The 20921-nt window shown below is 36.5% G+C and overlaps 1 protein-coding gene across 1 annotated transcript in view; it reads left to right on the top strand.

Annotated features, from left to right (window-relative positions):
* Tafa2 (TAFA chemokine like family member 2) overlaps window positions 1–20921 on the top strand; it is a 464602-nt gene that overhangs the window by 437838 nt on the left and 5843 nt on the right. The window contains exon 5 of the mRNA XM_069987768.1: window positions 16786–16931. Within this exon, the coding sequence (XP_069843869.1) occupies window positions 16786–16931 (146 nt within the window). The remainder of the gene's footprint in view (window positions 1–16785; window positions 16932–20921) is intronic.

Raw genomic sequence — 20921 nt, 5'->3', positions numbered from 1 at the left:
TAAATCTTTGCCCTTCAGCTTTAAGTTTTTTAAGTTTTTAACTGCAATATCCATAAGCCTCGTTTCTCAGCTGAAAACTTAGAAACATCTTTGATTCTTCTCTACTTTTTCATCTACACGACCCAGATTGTCTATACCTGCTTTGCTTCATCTCCTTTGCTATTATCCCAAACCAGCTCACCTTTATTTCTTACCCTAACAAATGAGGAAGCTTTTTTTTTTTAACTTGGCACCTTCTACCTATGACCAGCCCTTACTACATTCCAAAATCCATACAACATCCAGAAATATACAAAGTACAAATCAATCTTTCAACAAATGATAGTGAGACATTCTGTTGGCAACAGAAAACAACAGACCTTTACCCGAGTGTCACATTATATGTGTAAATTAAATCTAGGACTTAAGTGTAAAATCTGAAGCCATAAAAGCTTATAATATGTATTGGGGTGGTTGAGGAGACAAGGCAACTTTGGTTCACTGTTGCTGGGAATACACATTAGTGTAGTGGTTTCACTACATGCTTATTTCTCAGTATTATCATGGAAATTTACATAAAGATTCCCCCCAAATTAAAATAAATATAATCACCATATTGCCAAGGTATTGGCATAGTTTGAATATCCTCATAGGGAGGCTGTGTTCCACGGAAGTGGTAGAAATTTTGGGAGGTAGGACCAGGTAGGAAGTCCTCAGCTTACTGAAGACAGGTTGTGGAAGTTAGATTTCATTGAACTCTTGGTAGTTCTTATGAGAAAGTTGTTGATATAAAAGCCTAAGTTTTGCCCCATTTACCTCTGTCTTCTGGTTGTACGTCTCTTATTTCAAAGTAAGTTTTCACCGGAGCTGAGCAGGTATCATGTTCTAAAACCAGGGCTAAATAAACTTGTTCTTAATAAGCAGTAGACAGAAGATATTTCATTATTGATGACAATCTAATATACATCAGGTATCTCATTTCTGAGTACATATATATGCATATATAGGAGAAATATGTATCTATCTACATGTATACACACATATGTATGTGTATATATATGTACCTATATACATATATATGTTACTTGAGTAACATTTAATGTGTTATAATGGTGTCCATTGGACAGAACCAACAAGCAATTGCACAATAGAATGAAAAGAAGGGGGGAGAAGAGAGAGAGAGTTAAGAAAGAAAGATAAAAGCAACCAATTGATCAGGCAAGTAAGGAAAAACAAACTAATTTGAATAGTTGAAACATCTATAATCTATAAATTATTACTGTCAGACATTATCAGAGGGGCCAATCTGGGCAACCACATGTCATTGGTTAAGTAAATGCATGACGTGTACTAGTAGATAGCTCTGAGCAAAAATATGATGGAAGGCACTATGAAGTTGGATAATGTAAGAATGTGCTCAATGATATTATGAATAAGTAAACTGGTGGAAGAACATGTGTACGTGGAATGTGCAAGTTCTACAGTGGCCCAGCTATTACTTTTAAAAGTAGAGGGTAGGGAGGGTCACTTCTTACCTTCTCTCAAAGGTGTCAGCATATTCTCCATTAGAATTGAGAAAAGGCAGAGCTGTAGATCCTTAATGAAACTAAAGCTACCTGACAATTCCACAGAAGTATTCAGAAGAGTATAAAGCACTCAGAAATGCAATGGGGCTTTATATATGAAATCAAGATAAATGAAATAAGTTGTAACAATTTCTTGCACATATCCATGGAATTGGGTTGAGGGGTAGAGTAATGTTCACTGCACGTTGGAAAATTGGAGGTAGGCACTCAGGTCCTTGCAGAAATTTCTCCTTTTTTTGCCATTGTCACATCCTTGCAAATCCTAACAGGATAGCCTGCATTTTGTAATAGGTAATGAGGTAGAAATTAAAAGCCAACAATGACGGCCATTCTAGCCTCTACTGCCAGGTCTTCCTGCTGTTTTGCCTAGAATTCATGGCAAAGGAGCTAGAAAACCATGTCTCCATATGCCACAGTTGCTGGACTTATTCCTCTAACAGACTCTCTTGTCATTTTTCATATGTAGAAACTCATTAGACACCTTGAGGAAGAACATATGAGTGGAACTGCATAACAGAATATTTATATTCTAAAAGGTCTGGCTATAAACAACTTATTAGAAATAGCAATTGATGGCTCTTCATTTTGTAGGTGCTGACATAATTCTCACTTTCTTAAGAAAACATAGACATATTCTTTATTGAAACAAAATACTAGCTTCTCTAATTATTGCTATTTATTTATTTATTTTTACAATATTGAAAGCCTAGTTAATGGGACTAAGCAATTGTAACTCTTTTGCAGGAGACAGGATGCCGCTGACATTCCTGTTTCCTCTCTTTTCAATGAAAGAGTACTGAAAGGTGAATAAAGTTAGTTTTGGTGAGTGGTTCCGTCTTAGAAATCTGTAATCAGACAAACCTAGGTTCCAGTTCTCATAAACTTCTTGGCACAAGTTCTTTATTGCCACTCAGTTCTAATTTGTTCCATCTACAATCAGGCCATGTAAGTCAGCAGTTGTGGGAATTTAGTAAAATAAAGCCAGTCAGGTTCTAGAAAGCAAGGTGTTCCATCACCATTTATTTTCATTTGTAGTTTTGTGATAATGCAAAACTGTCTTTCAATGTAAGAGAACAGTCAATATTAATGCAGCTTCTTCACAAGAGCGAAACTGACCAGTGCGAGTGAATATGTAAATAGATATCCATATTAAAATAGGTTAAACTAAGCTGAAATGAAATTTTGGTATCCTTCTTACAGTACTCTGTAATATTAGTGAATGATATTTGTTGCATATACGTATCATTTATTCATGTAAGTGTTTGAGTCATGATTCCTGCCAGTTATTCTACCAGAAAATATTTCTTTTGGGTAAACATATTGTTTTGGGGAGTTCGGTTTTGCCGTGGCAAGATGGGTATATTATAATGTTACATAAGAGACATCTGATCTTTTCTGTGTTTGGGTTCTGTTATTTAAAGCTCTTGGTTCTTCTGTCACTGATAGTAATGGAACAGTAATTTAGTTGAGACATGATGACAAGGAAAATGTTTTGGAAATTTATCATTCATGTAACTTTGTATAATAGATTTGCAAATAGTTAAATTCTGGGAGTACCATCTTTTTTTTTGGGGGGGGGGTCTGGTCGTGAGGCCTAAACTCTGGGCCTGGGCACTGTCCCTTCGTTCTTCAGCTCAAGGCTACAGTGCTACCACTTGAGCCATAATAGCACCACTTCCTGCTTTTTTTCCCTGCTTATGTGGTGCTGAGGAATAGAACCCAGGACCTCATGCATGCAAGGCAAGCGCTCTACCACTGAGCCACCTTCCTAGCCCAGTACCATCTTTCTTGAACTGAGCTTCTTCCAAAGTCCCAGTAATTGAGATGGTGGGATTGGATCCCTTTTATAAACAAAAAAGAAAGAAAGATTCTAATTTTAGGAAGCTGAGGAATGAAAACACATGGAAATAATAGGCTCAGTATCATAAATTAAATGTCAACTTGGATAAGAGATGTGAAAATTTTTGTTATGATTCTATGATTTGATCAAATTATCTAGGTATTTACTCTCTCAGAGTTTTGTAGAGAAATATAGCAATTATGATAAAGGATGAGACTTACTCAATTTTCTTCCCTATTCAATAGGTTGAAAGAAAATTTAGCTTTAAGTATCTTACTGGATAGATGATTCTTGGTAAGTAAGGAAATGGGATTCTTCAATTTGTCAGTTTCATTTATAAAAAAGAAACATACTCCCATGGACTTAAAACTTAACCTAGAGTTTAAAATCAATCCAAAGTGTTTTGATAATCATTTAAAGACAAGGTAATTGACAAAAACCTTAGGGTAAGGCCATCAGTGGTCATGAGCCCAAAGAAAGAATGTCATCTGAAGGGAGATGGATAGTATCAGTGACTTTATTTTCATATACCAAGTAATATTATTCAGATAGCTCAAGGAGTCTATTATTATTTACTTTTCAGATTTGTATCAGTCTGGCAGAAGTATGAAATAATTGTTATCCAATATCAGAAATCCTGGGCACTACTTGCCTGAAAATGAGAGAATTTATAATTTGGTAATATTCAGGTCAAACAATGCTGAAGGCTGATTTTTATGTTAAATACTCCTTTTTCTATAAAAGGCTGGTTGTTCTTCAAATTTATAGCTTTGCTTGTGGAAGCAAAAAATATCATGCTGAAGAAAGAAATGTCAGAGTATCCATTGGCACTGTCCTATTACAGCAGCGTATAGCTGCTTTATGGATTTATTGTAATAGTTTTAAAAGGTCATTTAAATATGAAGACAATTGTCTGGCTTGCCCCAGTAAGAATTTGCTTTCAGCAAAGTACATCAAGGTTTATGTTAATGGAGCTTCCTGAACCAAATCTATACCTAATGTTAGATCCAGTCTCATTCAACTTTTTTGTCCTTTTACTTTGATCTCCTGGTTTGGGGTGAATATCCATCCACAGTTCGGTCTGGGACAAAACTTGCTGGTAACCCGCCCAGAATAAATAGACCTTCTCTAGGGTGCAATGAGGCCCAGGAAACAACATACATAATTCTTTGCAAAGAAATCCAGATTTCAAAAAAAAGTCTCTCCTAATTTCTTCAGAAGTGCATTTAGCAACGTCACACGATGTGTTATTATTTTCAATTTTGATAAGTGAAATCACTACAATGTATACCTGGTAAATAAACATTCAATGTTCAGAAATCAAGAGAACATAGCACACAAGCAAGTGTGAAAATTTGATCCAACAAGTGGTTCTGGATTTTCAGTGCTACAGCAAGAGCCTTATTTCTGGTATTAACTTTCACATTCATTATGCTTCCAAACACAGAGATTTCAGAGCAAGTTGTATGGAAAGATGCCTTATAAAGAAAAACAAAATATCCCCTGAACCAAACATAGAAGCATCAGTAGATGTCTGAAAAACTGAAGAGACTATAAGCCTGTTGTAAAAGAATTCTGATTGAAAAGTTAGCTGCCACTAAAAAGTCAATGATTTATGAGTAATAGCTAGCTCACCTATGACAAGGTTCCTTGGCTTCTGTCTAGAGCCCCTATACAATACTTCACACTTTTCTAGTTGGGTCTGAATTCAATACAAGGATCTTTACTCAGCTTCATCAAGTTACTCTGCAGCTGCTCATTCCATGGAGCAACTCTGTTTAATGGGGTAGTAGGAGGTGCACTCCTGTACCTGTATTTTAGGTCAACTGAATGGTTCTTAAACTTAGACATTGAAGCCTTTCTGAGTTTAATTTGAAAAAATAATCATGTCATTGAAAATGTGAGAGGAGATGGCAAGGGTTAAAGGCAGGAACACACTAGATTTTTTTCCCCATATTATTATACCTGTTTTTACTTTTTAACATGGGCACATCACTTAATTTCTTTTTTTAAAGATTTTATTAAATTTATGGAAAATGCACTGGGTAGGCAATAAACATTAAGGGTAAGTTGTAACTTTTTTTCTTTTTACAAATGCGCTCTAAATTTTCTTGGTTTGGTCATGAAATATTTCCCACACAGATTCCTATTATAATATTGATCTGGCAGATTAATTTCTATTCAAATTATTGAAGTAGGTTCAGTACCCCCACTAAAAGTTATACAATATTTTATATATCTGTGACTCAAAGTGATCTTATAAGAAAAAACAAGTTTTCTTATAGAAATGAAATCCTGTTATTTCCTGGAGTGCATAAAATTTTTTTAAAAGACAATGTTCAAGTACAAATCTATGTTAATAATGCTAACAACTGGAAAAAATATTTAATTCAGTAGAAAATACTACTCTAGGGCTGGGAATGTGGCTCAGTGGAAGAGTGCTTCCCTCGCATGCATGAAACCCTGAGTTCGATTCCTCAGTACTACATAAACAGAAAAGGCCAGAAGTGGCGCTGTGGTTCAAGGGGTAGAGTCTTAGCCTTGAGCAAAAGAAGCTCAGGGACAGTGCCCTGGCCCTGAGTTCAAGCCCCAGTACTGGCAAAAAAAAAAAAAAAAAGAAAGAAAGAAAATAAAATACTGCTCTAGTGTTCCAATCTGCACTACACAAAATAATTTGCTTAGTTTTCTAAATTTCTAATAGCTTATATTTCTTTTCACAACTTACTTTAGATACCTCAGCTCTCATCAGATTAGCTAATTTCACTGGTTTTCAAATTCCTATCATGGGATAGTCAATAAAAACAAAAATGAGACAAAACCTGAATTTTTACAATTTCATAGGAAGGGTCAATAGCAAGTGCTGTATTATTATTCTTTTAATCGTAGGGACATTCTGTTTGTAAGAAACCCTAACATGACATCAAAATCTTCCTAATGCCTAGAGAAACTACGGTTTACATTTTATTTTCTGAAATATATATATATATGTATATATTATAATAATAGAATATCAAAGACTACAGAAAAGAATTTCTTACATTTGTTTCCAAGCTGGAATATTATTTAAATACATTTTGCTTGGTGAACAGATAAACTCACTCAACTCATCCACAGTAAAAGCTCTGGTGCCTTAAGCTGCTTTTCTCCGTTGCTTTGCTGTCAAGGTGACTTCTCTTTCTGTTCTGATTGCCATTTAACTATTACCGTGATGGAAGGCTTGCACTACACTTATTTATGAAGGGTGACATTTCAGGAGGCAGAAACCTCCCCCACGGTGTCTGGAAAGAAGTGTTACATTAATGGGCCTGAGATAAAGATGGCACGAAGCAGTGAAACGAACAGATTCTCTTGTGAAGGAAGACTGGAATTCACAAACGTTAATTATCCCTAGGAAGTGGGGAAGTGTGAGCAGCAGCTGTTCCTTGCTTAGCTTGCGTTTCACTGCTTGCTTCTAAGATTTTTGTCTGAGAGACACAATAGAGGCTCTGGTTTTTACTTTGCAAACGGGTGATATTTTCCTTGAGCTCTTGAAGACAAGCAAGTAATGGAACCTTTTAGATCTGTTTTTGCGTGGTGTTTAACTTGAAATACAATGGAGCTAGACATGACATTTGGAATGGGTGAACATATTCGTTAAATGGCACTTTCAATAAGCTCTATAAGCTTCATTACCAGCTTCCTGAGCACACTGAGTCTCAGATATTTTGACCATCAGTCACTACTGAAACATACAGGAAAACTTAATATTGACATGCTTTGGAAACGTTCATATTTACCGAGATGTTAAATCTTAATGAAGGACGCTGCAGATTGCAAACCTAGGAAGCCCCTACAGCGTTCATAATGGTCAGCATTACCCTTAAACCCACAGCCAACCAGAGAGCAAGCAAATAATGGCTAAAGATTTACTAGCCACTTTTTACCATTTGCCAGTCACTGAACTAAATGCTTTCCATGTATCTTCTCATTTCTGCCTCAATTCATACCACAAAATAAAGACACCATTCCTCTCTTGAAATATGCATACTATGTCCTGTACAGATGAGGGAGCTTAGCCCTAAAATGGTTCAAATTAACTGGACCAGATTCCACGCTAGCCAGCAGTGGTTACCCAACTACTGAAACTATCTCTTCTGCTTAAATATCTATTGTCCTTGCTGTATTTGGGATTACATAAAAACATTGGTATGCAAATAGAAATACTCTAATAGATATTTATTTTATAGGTATAGTATAAAGGAACAGTATGTTATTAGTAAAAGACATAAAAAGAACACTCACAAACACTGATAGATGTCTCTTTTTTAAACATGCTGCCAAGCACTCAAGTTCATGGGAGTTGTAGCATCTGTCACCTTTGAGAATATCCTATTCTTTATTTTTGAATATATTTGAAATCAAAGCAATGGGAAAGTAGAAGAGGGGTAGTAGAATTCTATGACTTTCAGTGAAAAACAAAAAAGAAAGGTAAATTAAGGGAATTTTTAACATTGGCCTTTGGAAGAAGAGTGAGAATATAGTTCTAAATTGTGTGAACCTGGGAGGAGGGGTGTATAGTTTTGAAACTATCTAGGGATTGTTTGTTCATTTCTGTATTGAATAGGTCCAAGCTACTGCCTATTATAAAAGGCGATATAGTCCAATTTTATCAAGTCCTAGGGAAAAGTAGCCTCTTTTCCCATTCATTCTATCCTCCTTCAGGATGGCAATGTCTTTTCAGAGAAATTTACTTTAGCCAGAGTGCTGTCCATTTTTTTGTAAATAGATTATAAAACATCAGAATTGTGTACTCCTTACCAATTGCACAAATTATGTATAACATTTGTACTTTTGTTGTGTGATTGGTTGAAGGGATGTGGGGAAGGAGTTTTCCAGGGTAAGCAATAACAAATTAACACCGTATCTGTGTTGAAGATGGCAAAATGAAGCTCACTGAAAAAGCTGTTGAATAGTAAGAGATAGGAAGAATGGAGAAAGCAAGAGTAATCCTGTGTGTTTATGTGTGTGAATCTGTTTATAATATTTTATATGCACGTGTGAAACACAAAAGGGAAAGGAAACCCTTTTGAAAAATTAACATACACCAAACAACATGAGTGATAGGAATACAAAGCAGATCCTGTCTAGGTTGGGGGAACTAATGGGAAGGAAGAGGGTGAATGGGAAGGGTAAATATAGTCCTTGCTGTAGATGTGTGAAAATAGAACACTGAAGTTTACTGAGATTGGTATGGGAAGGGGGAAGAGATGTAGGAGAGTGATGGTGGAGTTCAGTGTGATCAAGGTGCATTGTATGCATATATGGGCTAGATCCTCTATTCCCTTCCTGTATTCTGCTTCCTTTATCCAAATAACATTATGATGAACATCCATGCATACATGCTGCACACACATATACCACTGATGTACATACACATATTCACTCCACACACAGTCTACTTTAATCGTCTTCATTTGTCAGTATCTCTTCTTTTTTCCCTTTTACCCTTTTACTACCCCTTTTACATTCATATCTCATGGTTTTCAGAATCATCATTAAATTTTAGGTCTAAATCTCACAAATGAGTGTAAGCATACAATACTTGGCCTTGTGAGTTTGATTTATCTGGTTCAACATGCTCTAATCACTTTCCCAAAAGTGACATAAATTTGTTTTCTACATAGCTGAGTAGTATCCCACGGTGTGTATGTATATGTATGTAAATATATATTAATGTATATATGTATGCATATGTGCTCATATATACACATACATATATAAATATCATCTACAGACACACATATTTATATTTTCTTTATCCATTAATTGTTTTATTGGACACGATGATTGATTCTCTGTTTCATTGGTATTTACTGTGCTTTTCCCTTTTTATAATCTTCAGCTTTATTAATTGTGTATTTTCCCTCTTTCTGTTGCTCAAATTGGATGAGCTTATCAAGCTATCTTTTCAAAGAACCATTTAGACATCTTTATTGATCCTTCATATGATTTTTTACGTCTCCATTTCATGAATGCTCTGAATTTTAATTATTTCTTTCCATCTTCTAATGAAGACTTAATATTGAGGTCTTTCTGCTGCCTTACAGTGTTGCAACACATGGATCATTTCAGGGATTCTGGAGACTATGATGAAATGCACCAAGCAAGAGGCTCTGAGCACACAGTGGTTCCCAGGTAGGCCTGTGAGCCTGCCGTGAGTCACATGTTTTGAAGGACCCTTGGGGTCCATGCTGGAGCCCACTCATTGACCTCTGGGTATGGAATGGCGTCACCTTGTGGGCTCAAGATGGAATCATGTGGCCTGTCACAGGTTGGATGTGGATGAAGTCAGTACTCTTTGCCCAGAGCAATTTGTTCTGTAACTGACATTTGTGATGCGTGTTTTATCCTACATCTCTCTCTCTAGGTATAATTCTCTCTGCTAAGTTAAATCACATATTTCTTCCCTTCTAAAATACTACTCTGCACTTCCAAAATAGTATTCACTTTGTTTTTGCCCTCTTCCATCAACATTCTATTCAAAGATATTCTTTTTTTTTTTTTTTTGCTGGTCATGGGGCCTAAACTCTGGGCCTAAGCACTGTCCCTCAGCTCTTCAGTTCAAGGCTAGTGCTCTATCACTTGAGCCATAGCACCACTTCCGGCTTTTTCTGATTATGTGGTGCTGAGGAATTGAACCCAGGGCCTCATGTATGCAAGGCAAGCACTCTACCACTGAGCTACCTTCCCAGCCCTCAAAGATATTCTTGCATCATTATTAGAATAGAAAAAAAATGAGGACCTCCCTTATAATGGAATTGACACACAGCTTTATATGTTCTTTCTTTGGGAGCATGTATATAAATAATAAACATATCCCGTCCTGGTGTAGAAAGGTATCTACAATAGGCCTGCCTCTGAGACAGGTTTTAGTTTACAAAGGTTTTTTTTTTTTTGGTGTTTTGTTTTGTTTTGTTTTGTTTTTCTGATCCTGGGGTTTTGAACTTACGGCCTCCTGCTTACTCAGCTTGCATTTTACACTTGAGTCATGGTTCTAAGCCAGGATTTTGCTAGATTTTTTTTAAAAAGAGTCTCAGAAGTTTTCTATTCAAGCTGGCTTCAAATTGTGATCACCTGGATCTCAGCCTCTTGAGCATCTAATATTACAGGTGTGAACCACTGGTACCTGGCTTTGTTTCCATTTCATATTCAATACCACAGCCTTCACAAGAGATACCTGAATTAAATGCTATTAGATCACTTTCAGACAGTGAGACTATGGAACAACAAAGTTAAGTGGTGACTGTTCCTTAAACAAGAAGATTGGATTTGAATGTAAATATTTAGATTTCAGAGTTGGTGCTTCTTACATGATAGCCCTATCTTAAAAGTACTTCTGCTACCCTTGTTAATACTGTTATTAAAACATCAGCAAAACTTTTGACAACTATGCCAACTTTTAGTACTAGTGACTTCCATCTATGGAGTAGCTGTCATGTACCTACAGCTTTCACAAACATTTTGCATAGAATATTTTTTGGATATTTATAATAACTCCATGTTATTATCTCAGTTATTTGGTGTGAATACTGAAGCAAGGGGCCTATGGATAACCTCATAAAAGGAAAATAAAGACCTTTAATGAGACAAAATGATGTATGTACAAAAATGAAGCCATTTTCTTTGTCCCTGTACATTTTAACTCCCAACTCCATTTTCCCTCAAACCCCAATTCTGAGCATAATTTTATGAATCTTCAACTTATTATGATATATATATATAGGGAATTGTAGGAATCTTTACAACAGACCTTGGGTCAATCATTGATTTTCAAACCCATGAAAAGATGAGCTAGGAAATGAACTGTTGACTAAAAAATGTAAGAAAACAAAATAATGCAAAACCATTACCTAAGAAGCAAAATTCTGGCATTCTTGTGTCTGTTCCTTAAGTCCTATTTTGTCCTTTGCCTATTTGGGGGGCAATTATCATTGGAACATAGTTGTTAAAGGTGCCTGCTTCACTGTGCTAATTGACCTGTCTAATCATTGTCAGCCAACTAGGAGAGGACTTTGTCTTCAGTTCATGCTCACAATTCAAACACTATGAATATCTACTAATAAACTAGCTCCTGAATAATCTCCTTGCCGATACAAGAATTTGCTCTGACATATTCAAACACATAATTAGTATCTGTAAGTGAAATTTGGCTTGCAAGACACATATCCAGATACACAAAATTACTTAGTTTGCAGTCTCCAGTTGGTTTTTCACCCGTTACAATTATGCTCAAACTGTATGCCTTCACACATTGCTAGAGAATGCTTGTCCACAAGCTGAATGTAATTACACATAATTGAATAGAATGTTATGGTGGGAAAAGTAAAACTATCTTGGCATTTTGTTGCCGTTAGTTGAAATTAAGTCTGAGTCGTAGACTAGCAAGTTATTAACCTTATAAGCCATAAACTTTGCAAGATGACTTCCATCCTCTGAACTCATTTTACACATCCACAAAGCAGAAAGTTTACCATCAAAATCAAATGCCTTAATTTACAAAAATTCTTTAAAATAACCATAAACTATAGTTTTAATGTCATTGTATTTATCATCTGGTCTCAGGTGTCAGTTCTATTCTCCTAGCTTCATAGTAAGGATAGTTATTTGATTATAGTAGTCTTCTCAGAGGGCATATACTTACATGTGTATTTATATTTCTATTTGTATTTCAAGGGCCTATTGAGGCAGTTTCTCAGGTGCTCACTAACCAATGTCCAAAGATACACACTAGATACATTTACTTCCTTATCTTCTCTTAACTTAGTAAACTTCACTGCATTCAGAGAAAGTACAATTCACAAAATACACATTAAGTCAAGAGAGATACTGGATGTTGATGATAATAGGTGTATGGATAGAGTATGTTTCTCATTTTTCTGGGACATAACAGCCTGGTGAGAGAGGTGGTGTTAGAGAGGCCCTGCTATTTCAGGGATTAGAACTACAGTGGGAGATTCAGAGGGAGTGATGCTTATTTTCCCCCTTTAAGATGAAAGATTTGGCTAAAGCTGACCTTGACTGGGTGTGTGGGGTTTTTAGGTGCCACATCAGCATTCTTACCTTGAGAAGGGTGGAGATGATGAATAGTGTGTCCTGAGCATGAGAGGATCATGACCTTCACTTCCATGTTTTCTTGAAATGTACTCAGTAGTCCTCACTTAATCTGAAAAGGACACTTTCCAAGACCCCATTGGATTCCTGCAGTATATAGTACCTATAAATCCTGTAAATGCTAGAACTCTTTCCTAGTCATATATATTTATTATAAGCTTTCAGTTATAACCAAACATAACAGATAATACAATAATACAATAATAACTAGTACTAAACTAAAACAAGTATGACGATCAGTTGTAATAAAAGGTATTGGAGCTGGGCGCTGGTGGCTCACACCTGTAATCCTAGCTACTCAGGAGGCTGAAATCTGAGGATCATGGTTCAAAGACAGCTCAGCAAGAAAGTCCACGAGACTCCTATCTCCAATAAACCACCAGAAAACTGGAAGTGGCACTGTGGCTCAAGTGGTAGAACCTTGAGCTGAAGAGCTGAGGGATTGCACCCAGGCCGAGTTCAAGCCCCATGGCCGATAAACAAACAAACAAACAAGTTATTGGAAATATACAACTAGTTTAGTTTTGGAATTTTCCACTTAAAATTTCTAGACCTCCAAGTGCCTGAGATTTTGGATGAAGGGAATACTCTATTGCTTTTTACTAGAAATTGAAGTATGTAAAGGAAAGGAGATGAAGAAATCCAAAGCAAACGTAATTCACACAGAATTCTATCGTATTTCTTTGTAGGGGTTTTTTTCTGCCACATCTTTCATTTTGTTTTCTTACAGTATATTCACAGTTTGTTTTTGTTGTTGTTGTTAGAAGACTATTTTTTTAAAAGCCAAAATCCACACTCATTGTCTGCTAAGTAAAAGTACAGCAAGGGAGAGAAATATTTTTCTTCTATAAAAATAATTTTGGTGTGCTCATGATCACGTTTAGTTTAAATTCAGAAAAAAAAGATGGCATGGTGGTCTGGAGAGGGAGACTGTTCAGCTCAGCATTGAAATCTTGTAATTCACCTTTGTTCTCATTGGAACCTGTGTGTCCCATAAATAACCTCTGCACTTTTTGATCCAGCAGAACATGAGATTTGAGGTAGAAATGTTTTTTTCTGTCCCTTAGGGCTGGTCTTGAATAAATCTATTTCCATCTATTAGCCCAGTTAAGCAAAGAGGGCACCTTTAGATACAACTTTGGGGTAAGTTCATCATACCTACATTTATTTAGGTATGCTGCCATTTTTATGATCTGCTGTCTTTATGATTGAAGATGAGTATGCTCAAAAGTTCACCAGTCTACCGCTTTAACTTTTCAAGCATGTGTTCCATGACTTCAAGCTAAGCCTATTTTAAAAATGTGGCTGCCATCCTTTCTTGTAACTATGACTTTCTACTGAGCCTGGTCAGGAAATGTGCCTCTGCTCAAAAGGCTTTTTCATATGAATATAGCAAGGCTTCCTGAATCAAATCCCTGTGCTTTGTGTAAGAAAGCTATTGCTTTGGATATAACTGACTTGCTCTCATTAGCTAGTAAGTTTTCTTCCACTCTTTGTTCTTGGCCATGCTTATTTTGACTTTGCACTCACCTGTAGGCTAAAACTGTGTTCAGTTATACTTCCACTAAGTTTAATTTCTTGGTTCAGCTTTTTCTGTATAGGACCCCACAGTATGAACCTAAGATTTAGTAAACATCTCTCCTTTTACATCTTACTTCTTTACTTAATACCAATATTTTCCTGTTCATTGTTAATGTGGAGCAATTGGAGGTTCTCTAATGTTTCCTGAAGCCTGCCAGCACTAGCCCTTAGAGACCTACATTTCCCCTCCTGTGGCTTGAAAATATGCTTCTTAAGAAAGGCAATTTTCTCGAAAATGATTCTAAGGCCAGGTTTAAGTTAATACTGCTATATGTATTTATTCACATGTGTATTCATATACTATAAAATAAAAACAAATTAACTGAAGAATTGGGGCCATTATGGAAATTAAGTTTAGATTTAAACAAGTGTAGGGTTATTGTACAAAACGCACATCATAAGGTCAATTATATTTCTTGAGGCATGCAAAATTTGTGATCTTTAGAAATGTGTGTGTGTGTTTGTGCATGCAAGCTCTGAGGGAAAGGTGTGCATGAGGAAGAAAAAGAAGAGCAACTAATAAATTACAGTAGATCCATACTGACATAGTTGAGTGTGAGTGAGTGAGTGTGTGTGTGTGTGTGTGTGTGTGTGTGTGTACTCATCAGGTATGAAGACCTGAGAAAAGCATTTCTAGGCAAAAGCACCAACCAGCAGTAGTCATATGGTGTGCTTCAAGGAGCATCAGATAGAGCAGAATGTATCATAAGGCATGATGGGAGGGATGAGAGACAAGGCTTGAAAATCAGCTCAGGAGGAGCTTAAAATTCATCTTGAAGTTAGAAAGGGAGTTAAAAAATGCTTTTCAAGCAGGAGAGAAAACTAGAAGGATTTATATTTGGAAAAGATGTCCTTATAAATATCTCAGAAAGTTGAGTTGTGATTTATAAACTGTTTTCCAATTAACATTTTCTCAAATTATAAATATAACCACCTACTTAGGAAGAACACATTTTTATACTCATTTGTGTTTATCAACTGTAAGCAGGAGTTGTAGTTTTAAACACTGTTTCCAGATTAAAATTTACTGAACATTAGAGCTAAGCTGTTTCAGTTTTCAATCAAAGGCCTATTACAAAGATTTTTTTCAGCTCAATTCCATGCAAAACCTAAGTAATATACCATACAAATACCAGATATTACTTATGAAAGGTTATTTTGAGTATGCAATATTTGAATTGGTGGAGCTAAGTTTTGGATATTTCATCCATAGGTGACAGCCATATTATTTTCTGGGATTGCCAGAGTAACTGACTAATTGTTAACACAGCAGGTCCAAAGTCATTAAAAAAGTTACTAGAGATATTCTGAGATATAATATTTGAAAGTTTTGCCATCTCTTCCAAACTACAATTCAATAAAACCCCATTAAATAGAATAGTTCATTGATTATGTTTCTTTTCCCCCTACAATGGCCTATCTTTCAGCATGTATGGAAAAGTGAATTCATAGAATCTTATTCATGGCCATAGGAAATACTGTAATGAGCTATTAACAATGCTCATATTCAAGTAAGAACTAGAATGCATGTGATTATTTGATCTGTACACATTTCATAGAAATTCTAGATTAGAGAAAAAGATTAGCCAAGGCAAAACTGAAATTATTTAATTCAAAGGATTTAAAATTTTCTTATGATGGTCTAATGTAGGTTGAGAAATATTATTTGCTCCAAAATCCAATAAAGGAAAATTTAGAAAGCAGGCTCAAAAATGACAAAAGCATAGAGGACAATTCACTCATCTAGATATATTATTATGTCTGAGATTCAGTTTTTTTTTCTGATGTACTACACTAAATTTGAGTTAGTATTTCATTGCAAATGTGGTTTGTGTTAGGTAAGTGAATTACAGCATGTAAATATAGGACTTGTATTCAAAAGCAACATGATTATAATAATATTTAAATTTCTTACTTGTATGTCTGCGTGTTCTGATAAAGACAAAACGTTGAATCAAAGATGTTAATCATTTATACTCTTAATGGGAAACTTTTGAAAATCCATATGTAAGAATGTTTTTAAGAGTATTTGAGTAAGACTAACCAAAATATTGTGTTTTACAGATAGGACCTCTGAGATGGGAAGTGAGTTTTACAAAACTCCATGTTCTTGAAAAATAATTGAAATAATATTAATAATGTTGCCTATCACATGTAAGTGAATGAAAGAGCAAATAGTGAAGTCTCAGGAAGCCTATGTATGAGGCTAAACAGATATCAATCAGTGTCTAAAACACACTACTAGATGTTACAGCAGTGCCCAATTAACTCTTTGAGATCTTATGATCTCTGCAGGTCTGGGACAAGTTGAAGTTCCAGGATAATAAAACACACCCATCTTTGCCCAAAGTGAACAAATATTAACATTTCTACATGTGATGCCACATTTAAAAGTTTGGGAAATCATTTGAGTTATCTGAAGAGCATGCATGCTGAACCTGAGTTTGAGCTGTTGGCTTTCTAATAAAGCTCATAAAGAAGAAGCAAAAAGGAGTACCTCCCTTTGTAATGCCATTGTCTTCCCATCTGCACACTGTTATACAAATTTTCTTCAATAGTCTGTTCTGAAGATGAGATAATTTAGCAAAGCCACTTGGCAAAACTATACAGAGATGTCACAAGTGATTGCATGTGGCATTGTGTTTTCAGGTTCCAGCATGCCTGAGAGCAATGGGAACAGCTAAGCCAGTGATTGCCAAATGGCTGGATGAGCAAAATACTTGCCTCTGTACTTCTTCACTTGTGTTATTAGAAGCAGAGTGGCATCAAGAGACAAGAAGTAGGGCAGATTTGGAGTAAGTCTTATTTGTGTTGTCACCATGTTTTCTGAACACTGAAAAACAAGGTAATTAAAATAAGCTCTTCTCCTTTGTAGAGTTATTTATGTTGAAAATTCTATCATCTCTCTATCATCTTTATTTTACTATCATCTATCTATCTATGAGACTATCATCTGTTCTGTACCAAAAAAGCGTATGACACATTTTAACAGATGTTCTTGAGAAAAATCTCTTAACAAATTAGCTATATAAAGAATTTTGTTAACATAATAAAAGTCACACATGACAAGCTCATACATTGCATCATATTCTATGGTGAAAAGTTGGGGGGTTTCTTTTAGAATTAGAGCAATTCACGAGTGTCTACTCTTAGCACTTTTATTCAATATGGTACTGGAAGTACTAGCTGGAGCCACTGGGAATGAAAAGGAATTAAAGTTACACAAATGAGAAAAGGGGTTCCGTGAAGATGGCGGCGGAGAAACTGGAGTCTAAGTAGGCTCTCGCATAGAAAGCAATTTTAGAGTTCCAGTGAACAGTCCTAAGCCAGAGAATTATACCAAATGTGCCATCACAGGACAGAGAGTTAGGCCAGAGAGGGGAAACCCAGGCAAGGAGACACTTCTGAGCTCTTGCCAGCATCCGCCATGGTGGTGGCAGCTGTGGCGGCGGCGGCAATCGCAGACACCATACCTGAACCACAGAGAGTCTGGGACGAAGGAACCACACGCAGCGGGCGAGTGGATTCTACTCAACACCAGCAAGAACCGACAAGGAGCAGACATCTTCATCCTGCAGTTCGCAGACCAGAGGCGACCCAGGAACCAAGACTCAGCGTGAGTAGAAGCCTGACGTCCTCACTCCTTCTCAGGGAGCAGAGGAGGGAAGGCCACCCCTCCCCCCCCCCCCCCCCCCCCCCCCCCCCCCCCCCCGCCAGCACCGCTGATCTCCATCTTGGATACCGACAAAGCTCGGAGGAGCTGCCAGCTCCAATTCAGGCCTTGGAATAAAAGGAGTCATTTAGCAGGTCACAAGAACTTAATGGCGGCATGACCTGCCAGACTCAGCTCCACCAAGGGAAAAGTCACCCAGCTCAAGCACCAGCCCTAGGTGTGGTTTTCTTCACTGGGTAATCAGAGGTAGAGGCTCTAGCAGCTTTGACAATTAATTGAAAATCAGTAAACAGAAACCCTGAGAATGGCTGCAGGCTGGGCTCTGTGAGTTTTTCACAAACTATCCCCCAGGAAAAGCTACTGTCTGTTGAAAGGCCTCAACTCTACCCAGAACCTAGCCTCATCACTGCATCCCCCTCTTTTGTGATACTCAAAGCAGATCTGCCTGGGAGGAGGATCGCCAAATCCTGGGTAAAGCAGAGCATTTTTCTACCTGTTCGAACAAACTGACTTAAGAAACCAACCAAGCCACAGGACCACAAGCAGACCAGAGACTCCAACTAGAGGCTGGTTACGGACACAAGGGAGAAACAGGATTTTTCCCACCCCCCAAAAAAAAATCAAAGAACTTTTTCTTCTCCTTCTCCTTCTTCTCCTTCTTCTCCTTCTTCTCCTTCTTCTCCTCCTTCTCCTCCTTCTCCTCCTTCTCCTCCTTCTCCTTCTTCTCCTTCCTCTTCTTCTCTTCCTCTTCTTCTTCCTCTTCTTCCTCTTCTTCCTCTTCTTCTTCTTCTTCTTCTTCTTCTTCTTCTTCTTCTTCTTCTTCTTCTTCTTCTTCTTCTTCTTCTTCTTCTTCTTCTTCTTCTTCTTCTTCTTCTTCCTCTTCTTCCTCTTCTTCCTCTTCTTCCTCTTCTTCCTTCTTCTTCCTTCTTTTTCTTCTTCTTCTTCTTCTTCTTCTTCTTCTTCTTCTTCTTCTTCTTCTTCTTCTTCTTCTTCTTTTCTTCTTCTTCTTCTTCTTCTTCTTCTTCTTTTCTTCTTCTTCTTCTTCCTCTTCTTCCTCTTCTTCCTCTTCTTCTTCTTCTTTCTTCTTTCTTCTTCTTCTTCTTTCTTCTTTCTTCTTCTTTTCTTCTTCTTCTTCTTTCTTCTTCTTCTTTTCTTCTTCTTTCTTCTTCTTTTTTTCATCTTCCTTTTCTTCTTCTTCTTCTTCTTCTTCTTCTTCTTTTCTTCTTCTTCTTCTTCTTCTTCTTCTTCTTCTTCTTCTTCTTCTTCTTCTTCTTCTTTCTTCTTCTTCTTTCTTCTTTCTTCTTCTTTCTTCTTCTTTCTTCTATCTTCTTTCTTCTTCTTTCTTCTTCTTCTTCTTTCTTCTTCTTTCTTCTTCTTCTTCTTTCTTCTTCTTTCTTCTTCTTCTTTTTATTTTTTGGTACCTTATATAAAAAATTTTTTTTCTTTTCTAAAACTTTTTTTAATTTTTGCCTTTTGTGAAAAAAAATTGTTTTCCAGAAACTTTTTTTTCCTCTTATAATTTTTATTTTAAGGATACGTGAGTGTGCGTTTTTCTTTCTTTTTTTGTTTTCTTTCTCTTTTTTCTTTTTTAATTATCTTTTTGTTTTTTGTTTAGCTCTACTGAACTTCTCATCTTTTTTTCTTCCTTTCTTATCCTTTTCACCTTCTCCTCTCTTTCGTTCTTCTTTATGTGACTTAATTCTTGTCCTGCACATCCTCAGATAAACCCATAGTTGAATATTAGACCCTATCCCCCATTGTGTACACACTGAATCCACAAATTTATTTCTCAATTCAAAACCTCTAAGACTTAAATTCCTTAATAGCAGTACTACCTCTTTATACCTACATAATATTTTAAGCATTTTTATTTTTAAGTTTTTCACATCTCCTTTATATCCCTCCCCTTCTCTCAATATATTCACATTCTTCTCTAAATAGATTGTTATGGATTCTACATAAGTTTATTAATTTTTACTTTTCTATTTTTCTGGTCTCTTTTCTTTTCCTTTCCCTTTCTTCTTTTTTTCTCTCTCTCTCCTTTTATCCTACCCAAACTATTTCCTGCTTTGAGATTAGGACTCAGTTAACTCTCCCTGAGCCTCCCCACATCAATCTATTCCTATTTTTTACCCACATCTCTCCCTAACCCTAATAATTTCTGGTCTTCTAAATTCTTCTTTGTGGTTCATAGCCCATTAACATATAGTTGTTTGATGTTGAATAGATGTATCTGTTGAACTAGATTGTATCTGTAGACTATTGACTGTGCAAATTCAGACTTTGGTTGATGCATGCCTTAAGATAGTGTACTAGCACAAAACTGGTGCTATTTTCATCTCAAATGGGCAGAGTAAGCCGGAAAAACACAAGAAAAATGGCAAATCTGGGTATCTCAATTCCCAATCTTGATAATCAGGGAACAGAACAGATAATGAATAATCCAGAGGAGAATTCCCAAATAGCTCTACAAACACTGCTGGCAAACATGATAAATGAAAAGATTGAAAGCATACAAAGGACTCTGTATGAGCGCGATAGGGAGAGAGAGGAGGCAATCCAAAAGTTTATACAGGAATATCATAAGCGTGAGGAAGCTACTCAAACACTTATACAGGATTTGCGTGAGCAGCTTGAGAATACTCAAAGAGAAAGGCAGGAATGGAGTGAGCAGGCTGAGAACACTCAAAGAGAACTGCAGGAATCCCACGAACGGGAGGAAGCTAATCAAAGAGTAATACAGGAATTGAGAGAGCAGGAAGAGAATACACAAAGATCACTAAAGGCATTCATGGAATCCATTAACAAAGAGCTGAAGGAAGTCAGGGAGACCACAAAGGGAATGCTGAATGGAACCCAACAGAAGGAATGGGAGTCCAAGGAAACCATAACCAATCAACTAAGTGATTTGAGAATAAACACTGAACACCAAATTAAGGAAGTAAAGAAGTTCATACAAGATCTAAAACAAAGCTTCAACAAAGAATTTGAAGCCATCAAAGCTGACCAATTAGAAGGAAAAGAGATAAAATACAAAGTAGAAAGTCTTGACAGCAGTTTAGACCATGCAGAAGATCGAATCTCAGGGATTGAAGACAGCCTAGATATTATA

Source organism: Dipodomys merriami, unplaced genomic scaffold, assembly GCF_024711535.1.
Source record: "Dipodomys merriami isolate MVZ:Mamm:240054 unplaced genomic scaffold, mDipMer1.0.p SCAF_10, whole genome shotgun sequence".
NCBI lineage: Eukaryota > Metazoa > Chordata > Mammalia > Rodentia > Heteromyidae > Dipodomys > Dipodomys merriami.
This window is presented reverse-complemented; position numbering and strand designations above follow the sequence as displayed.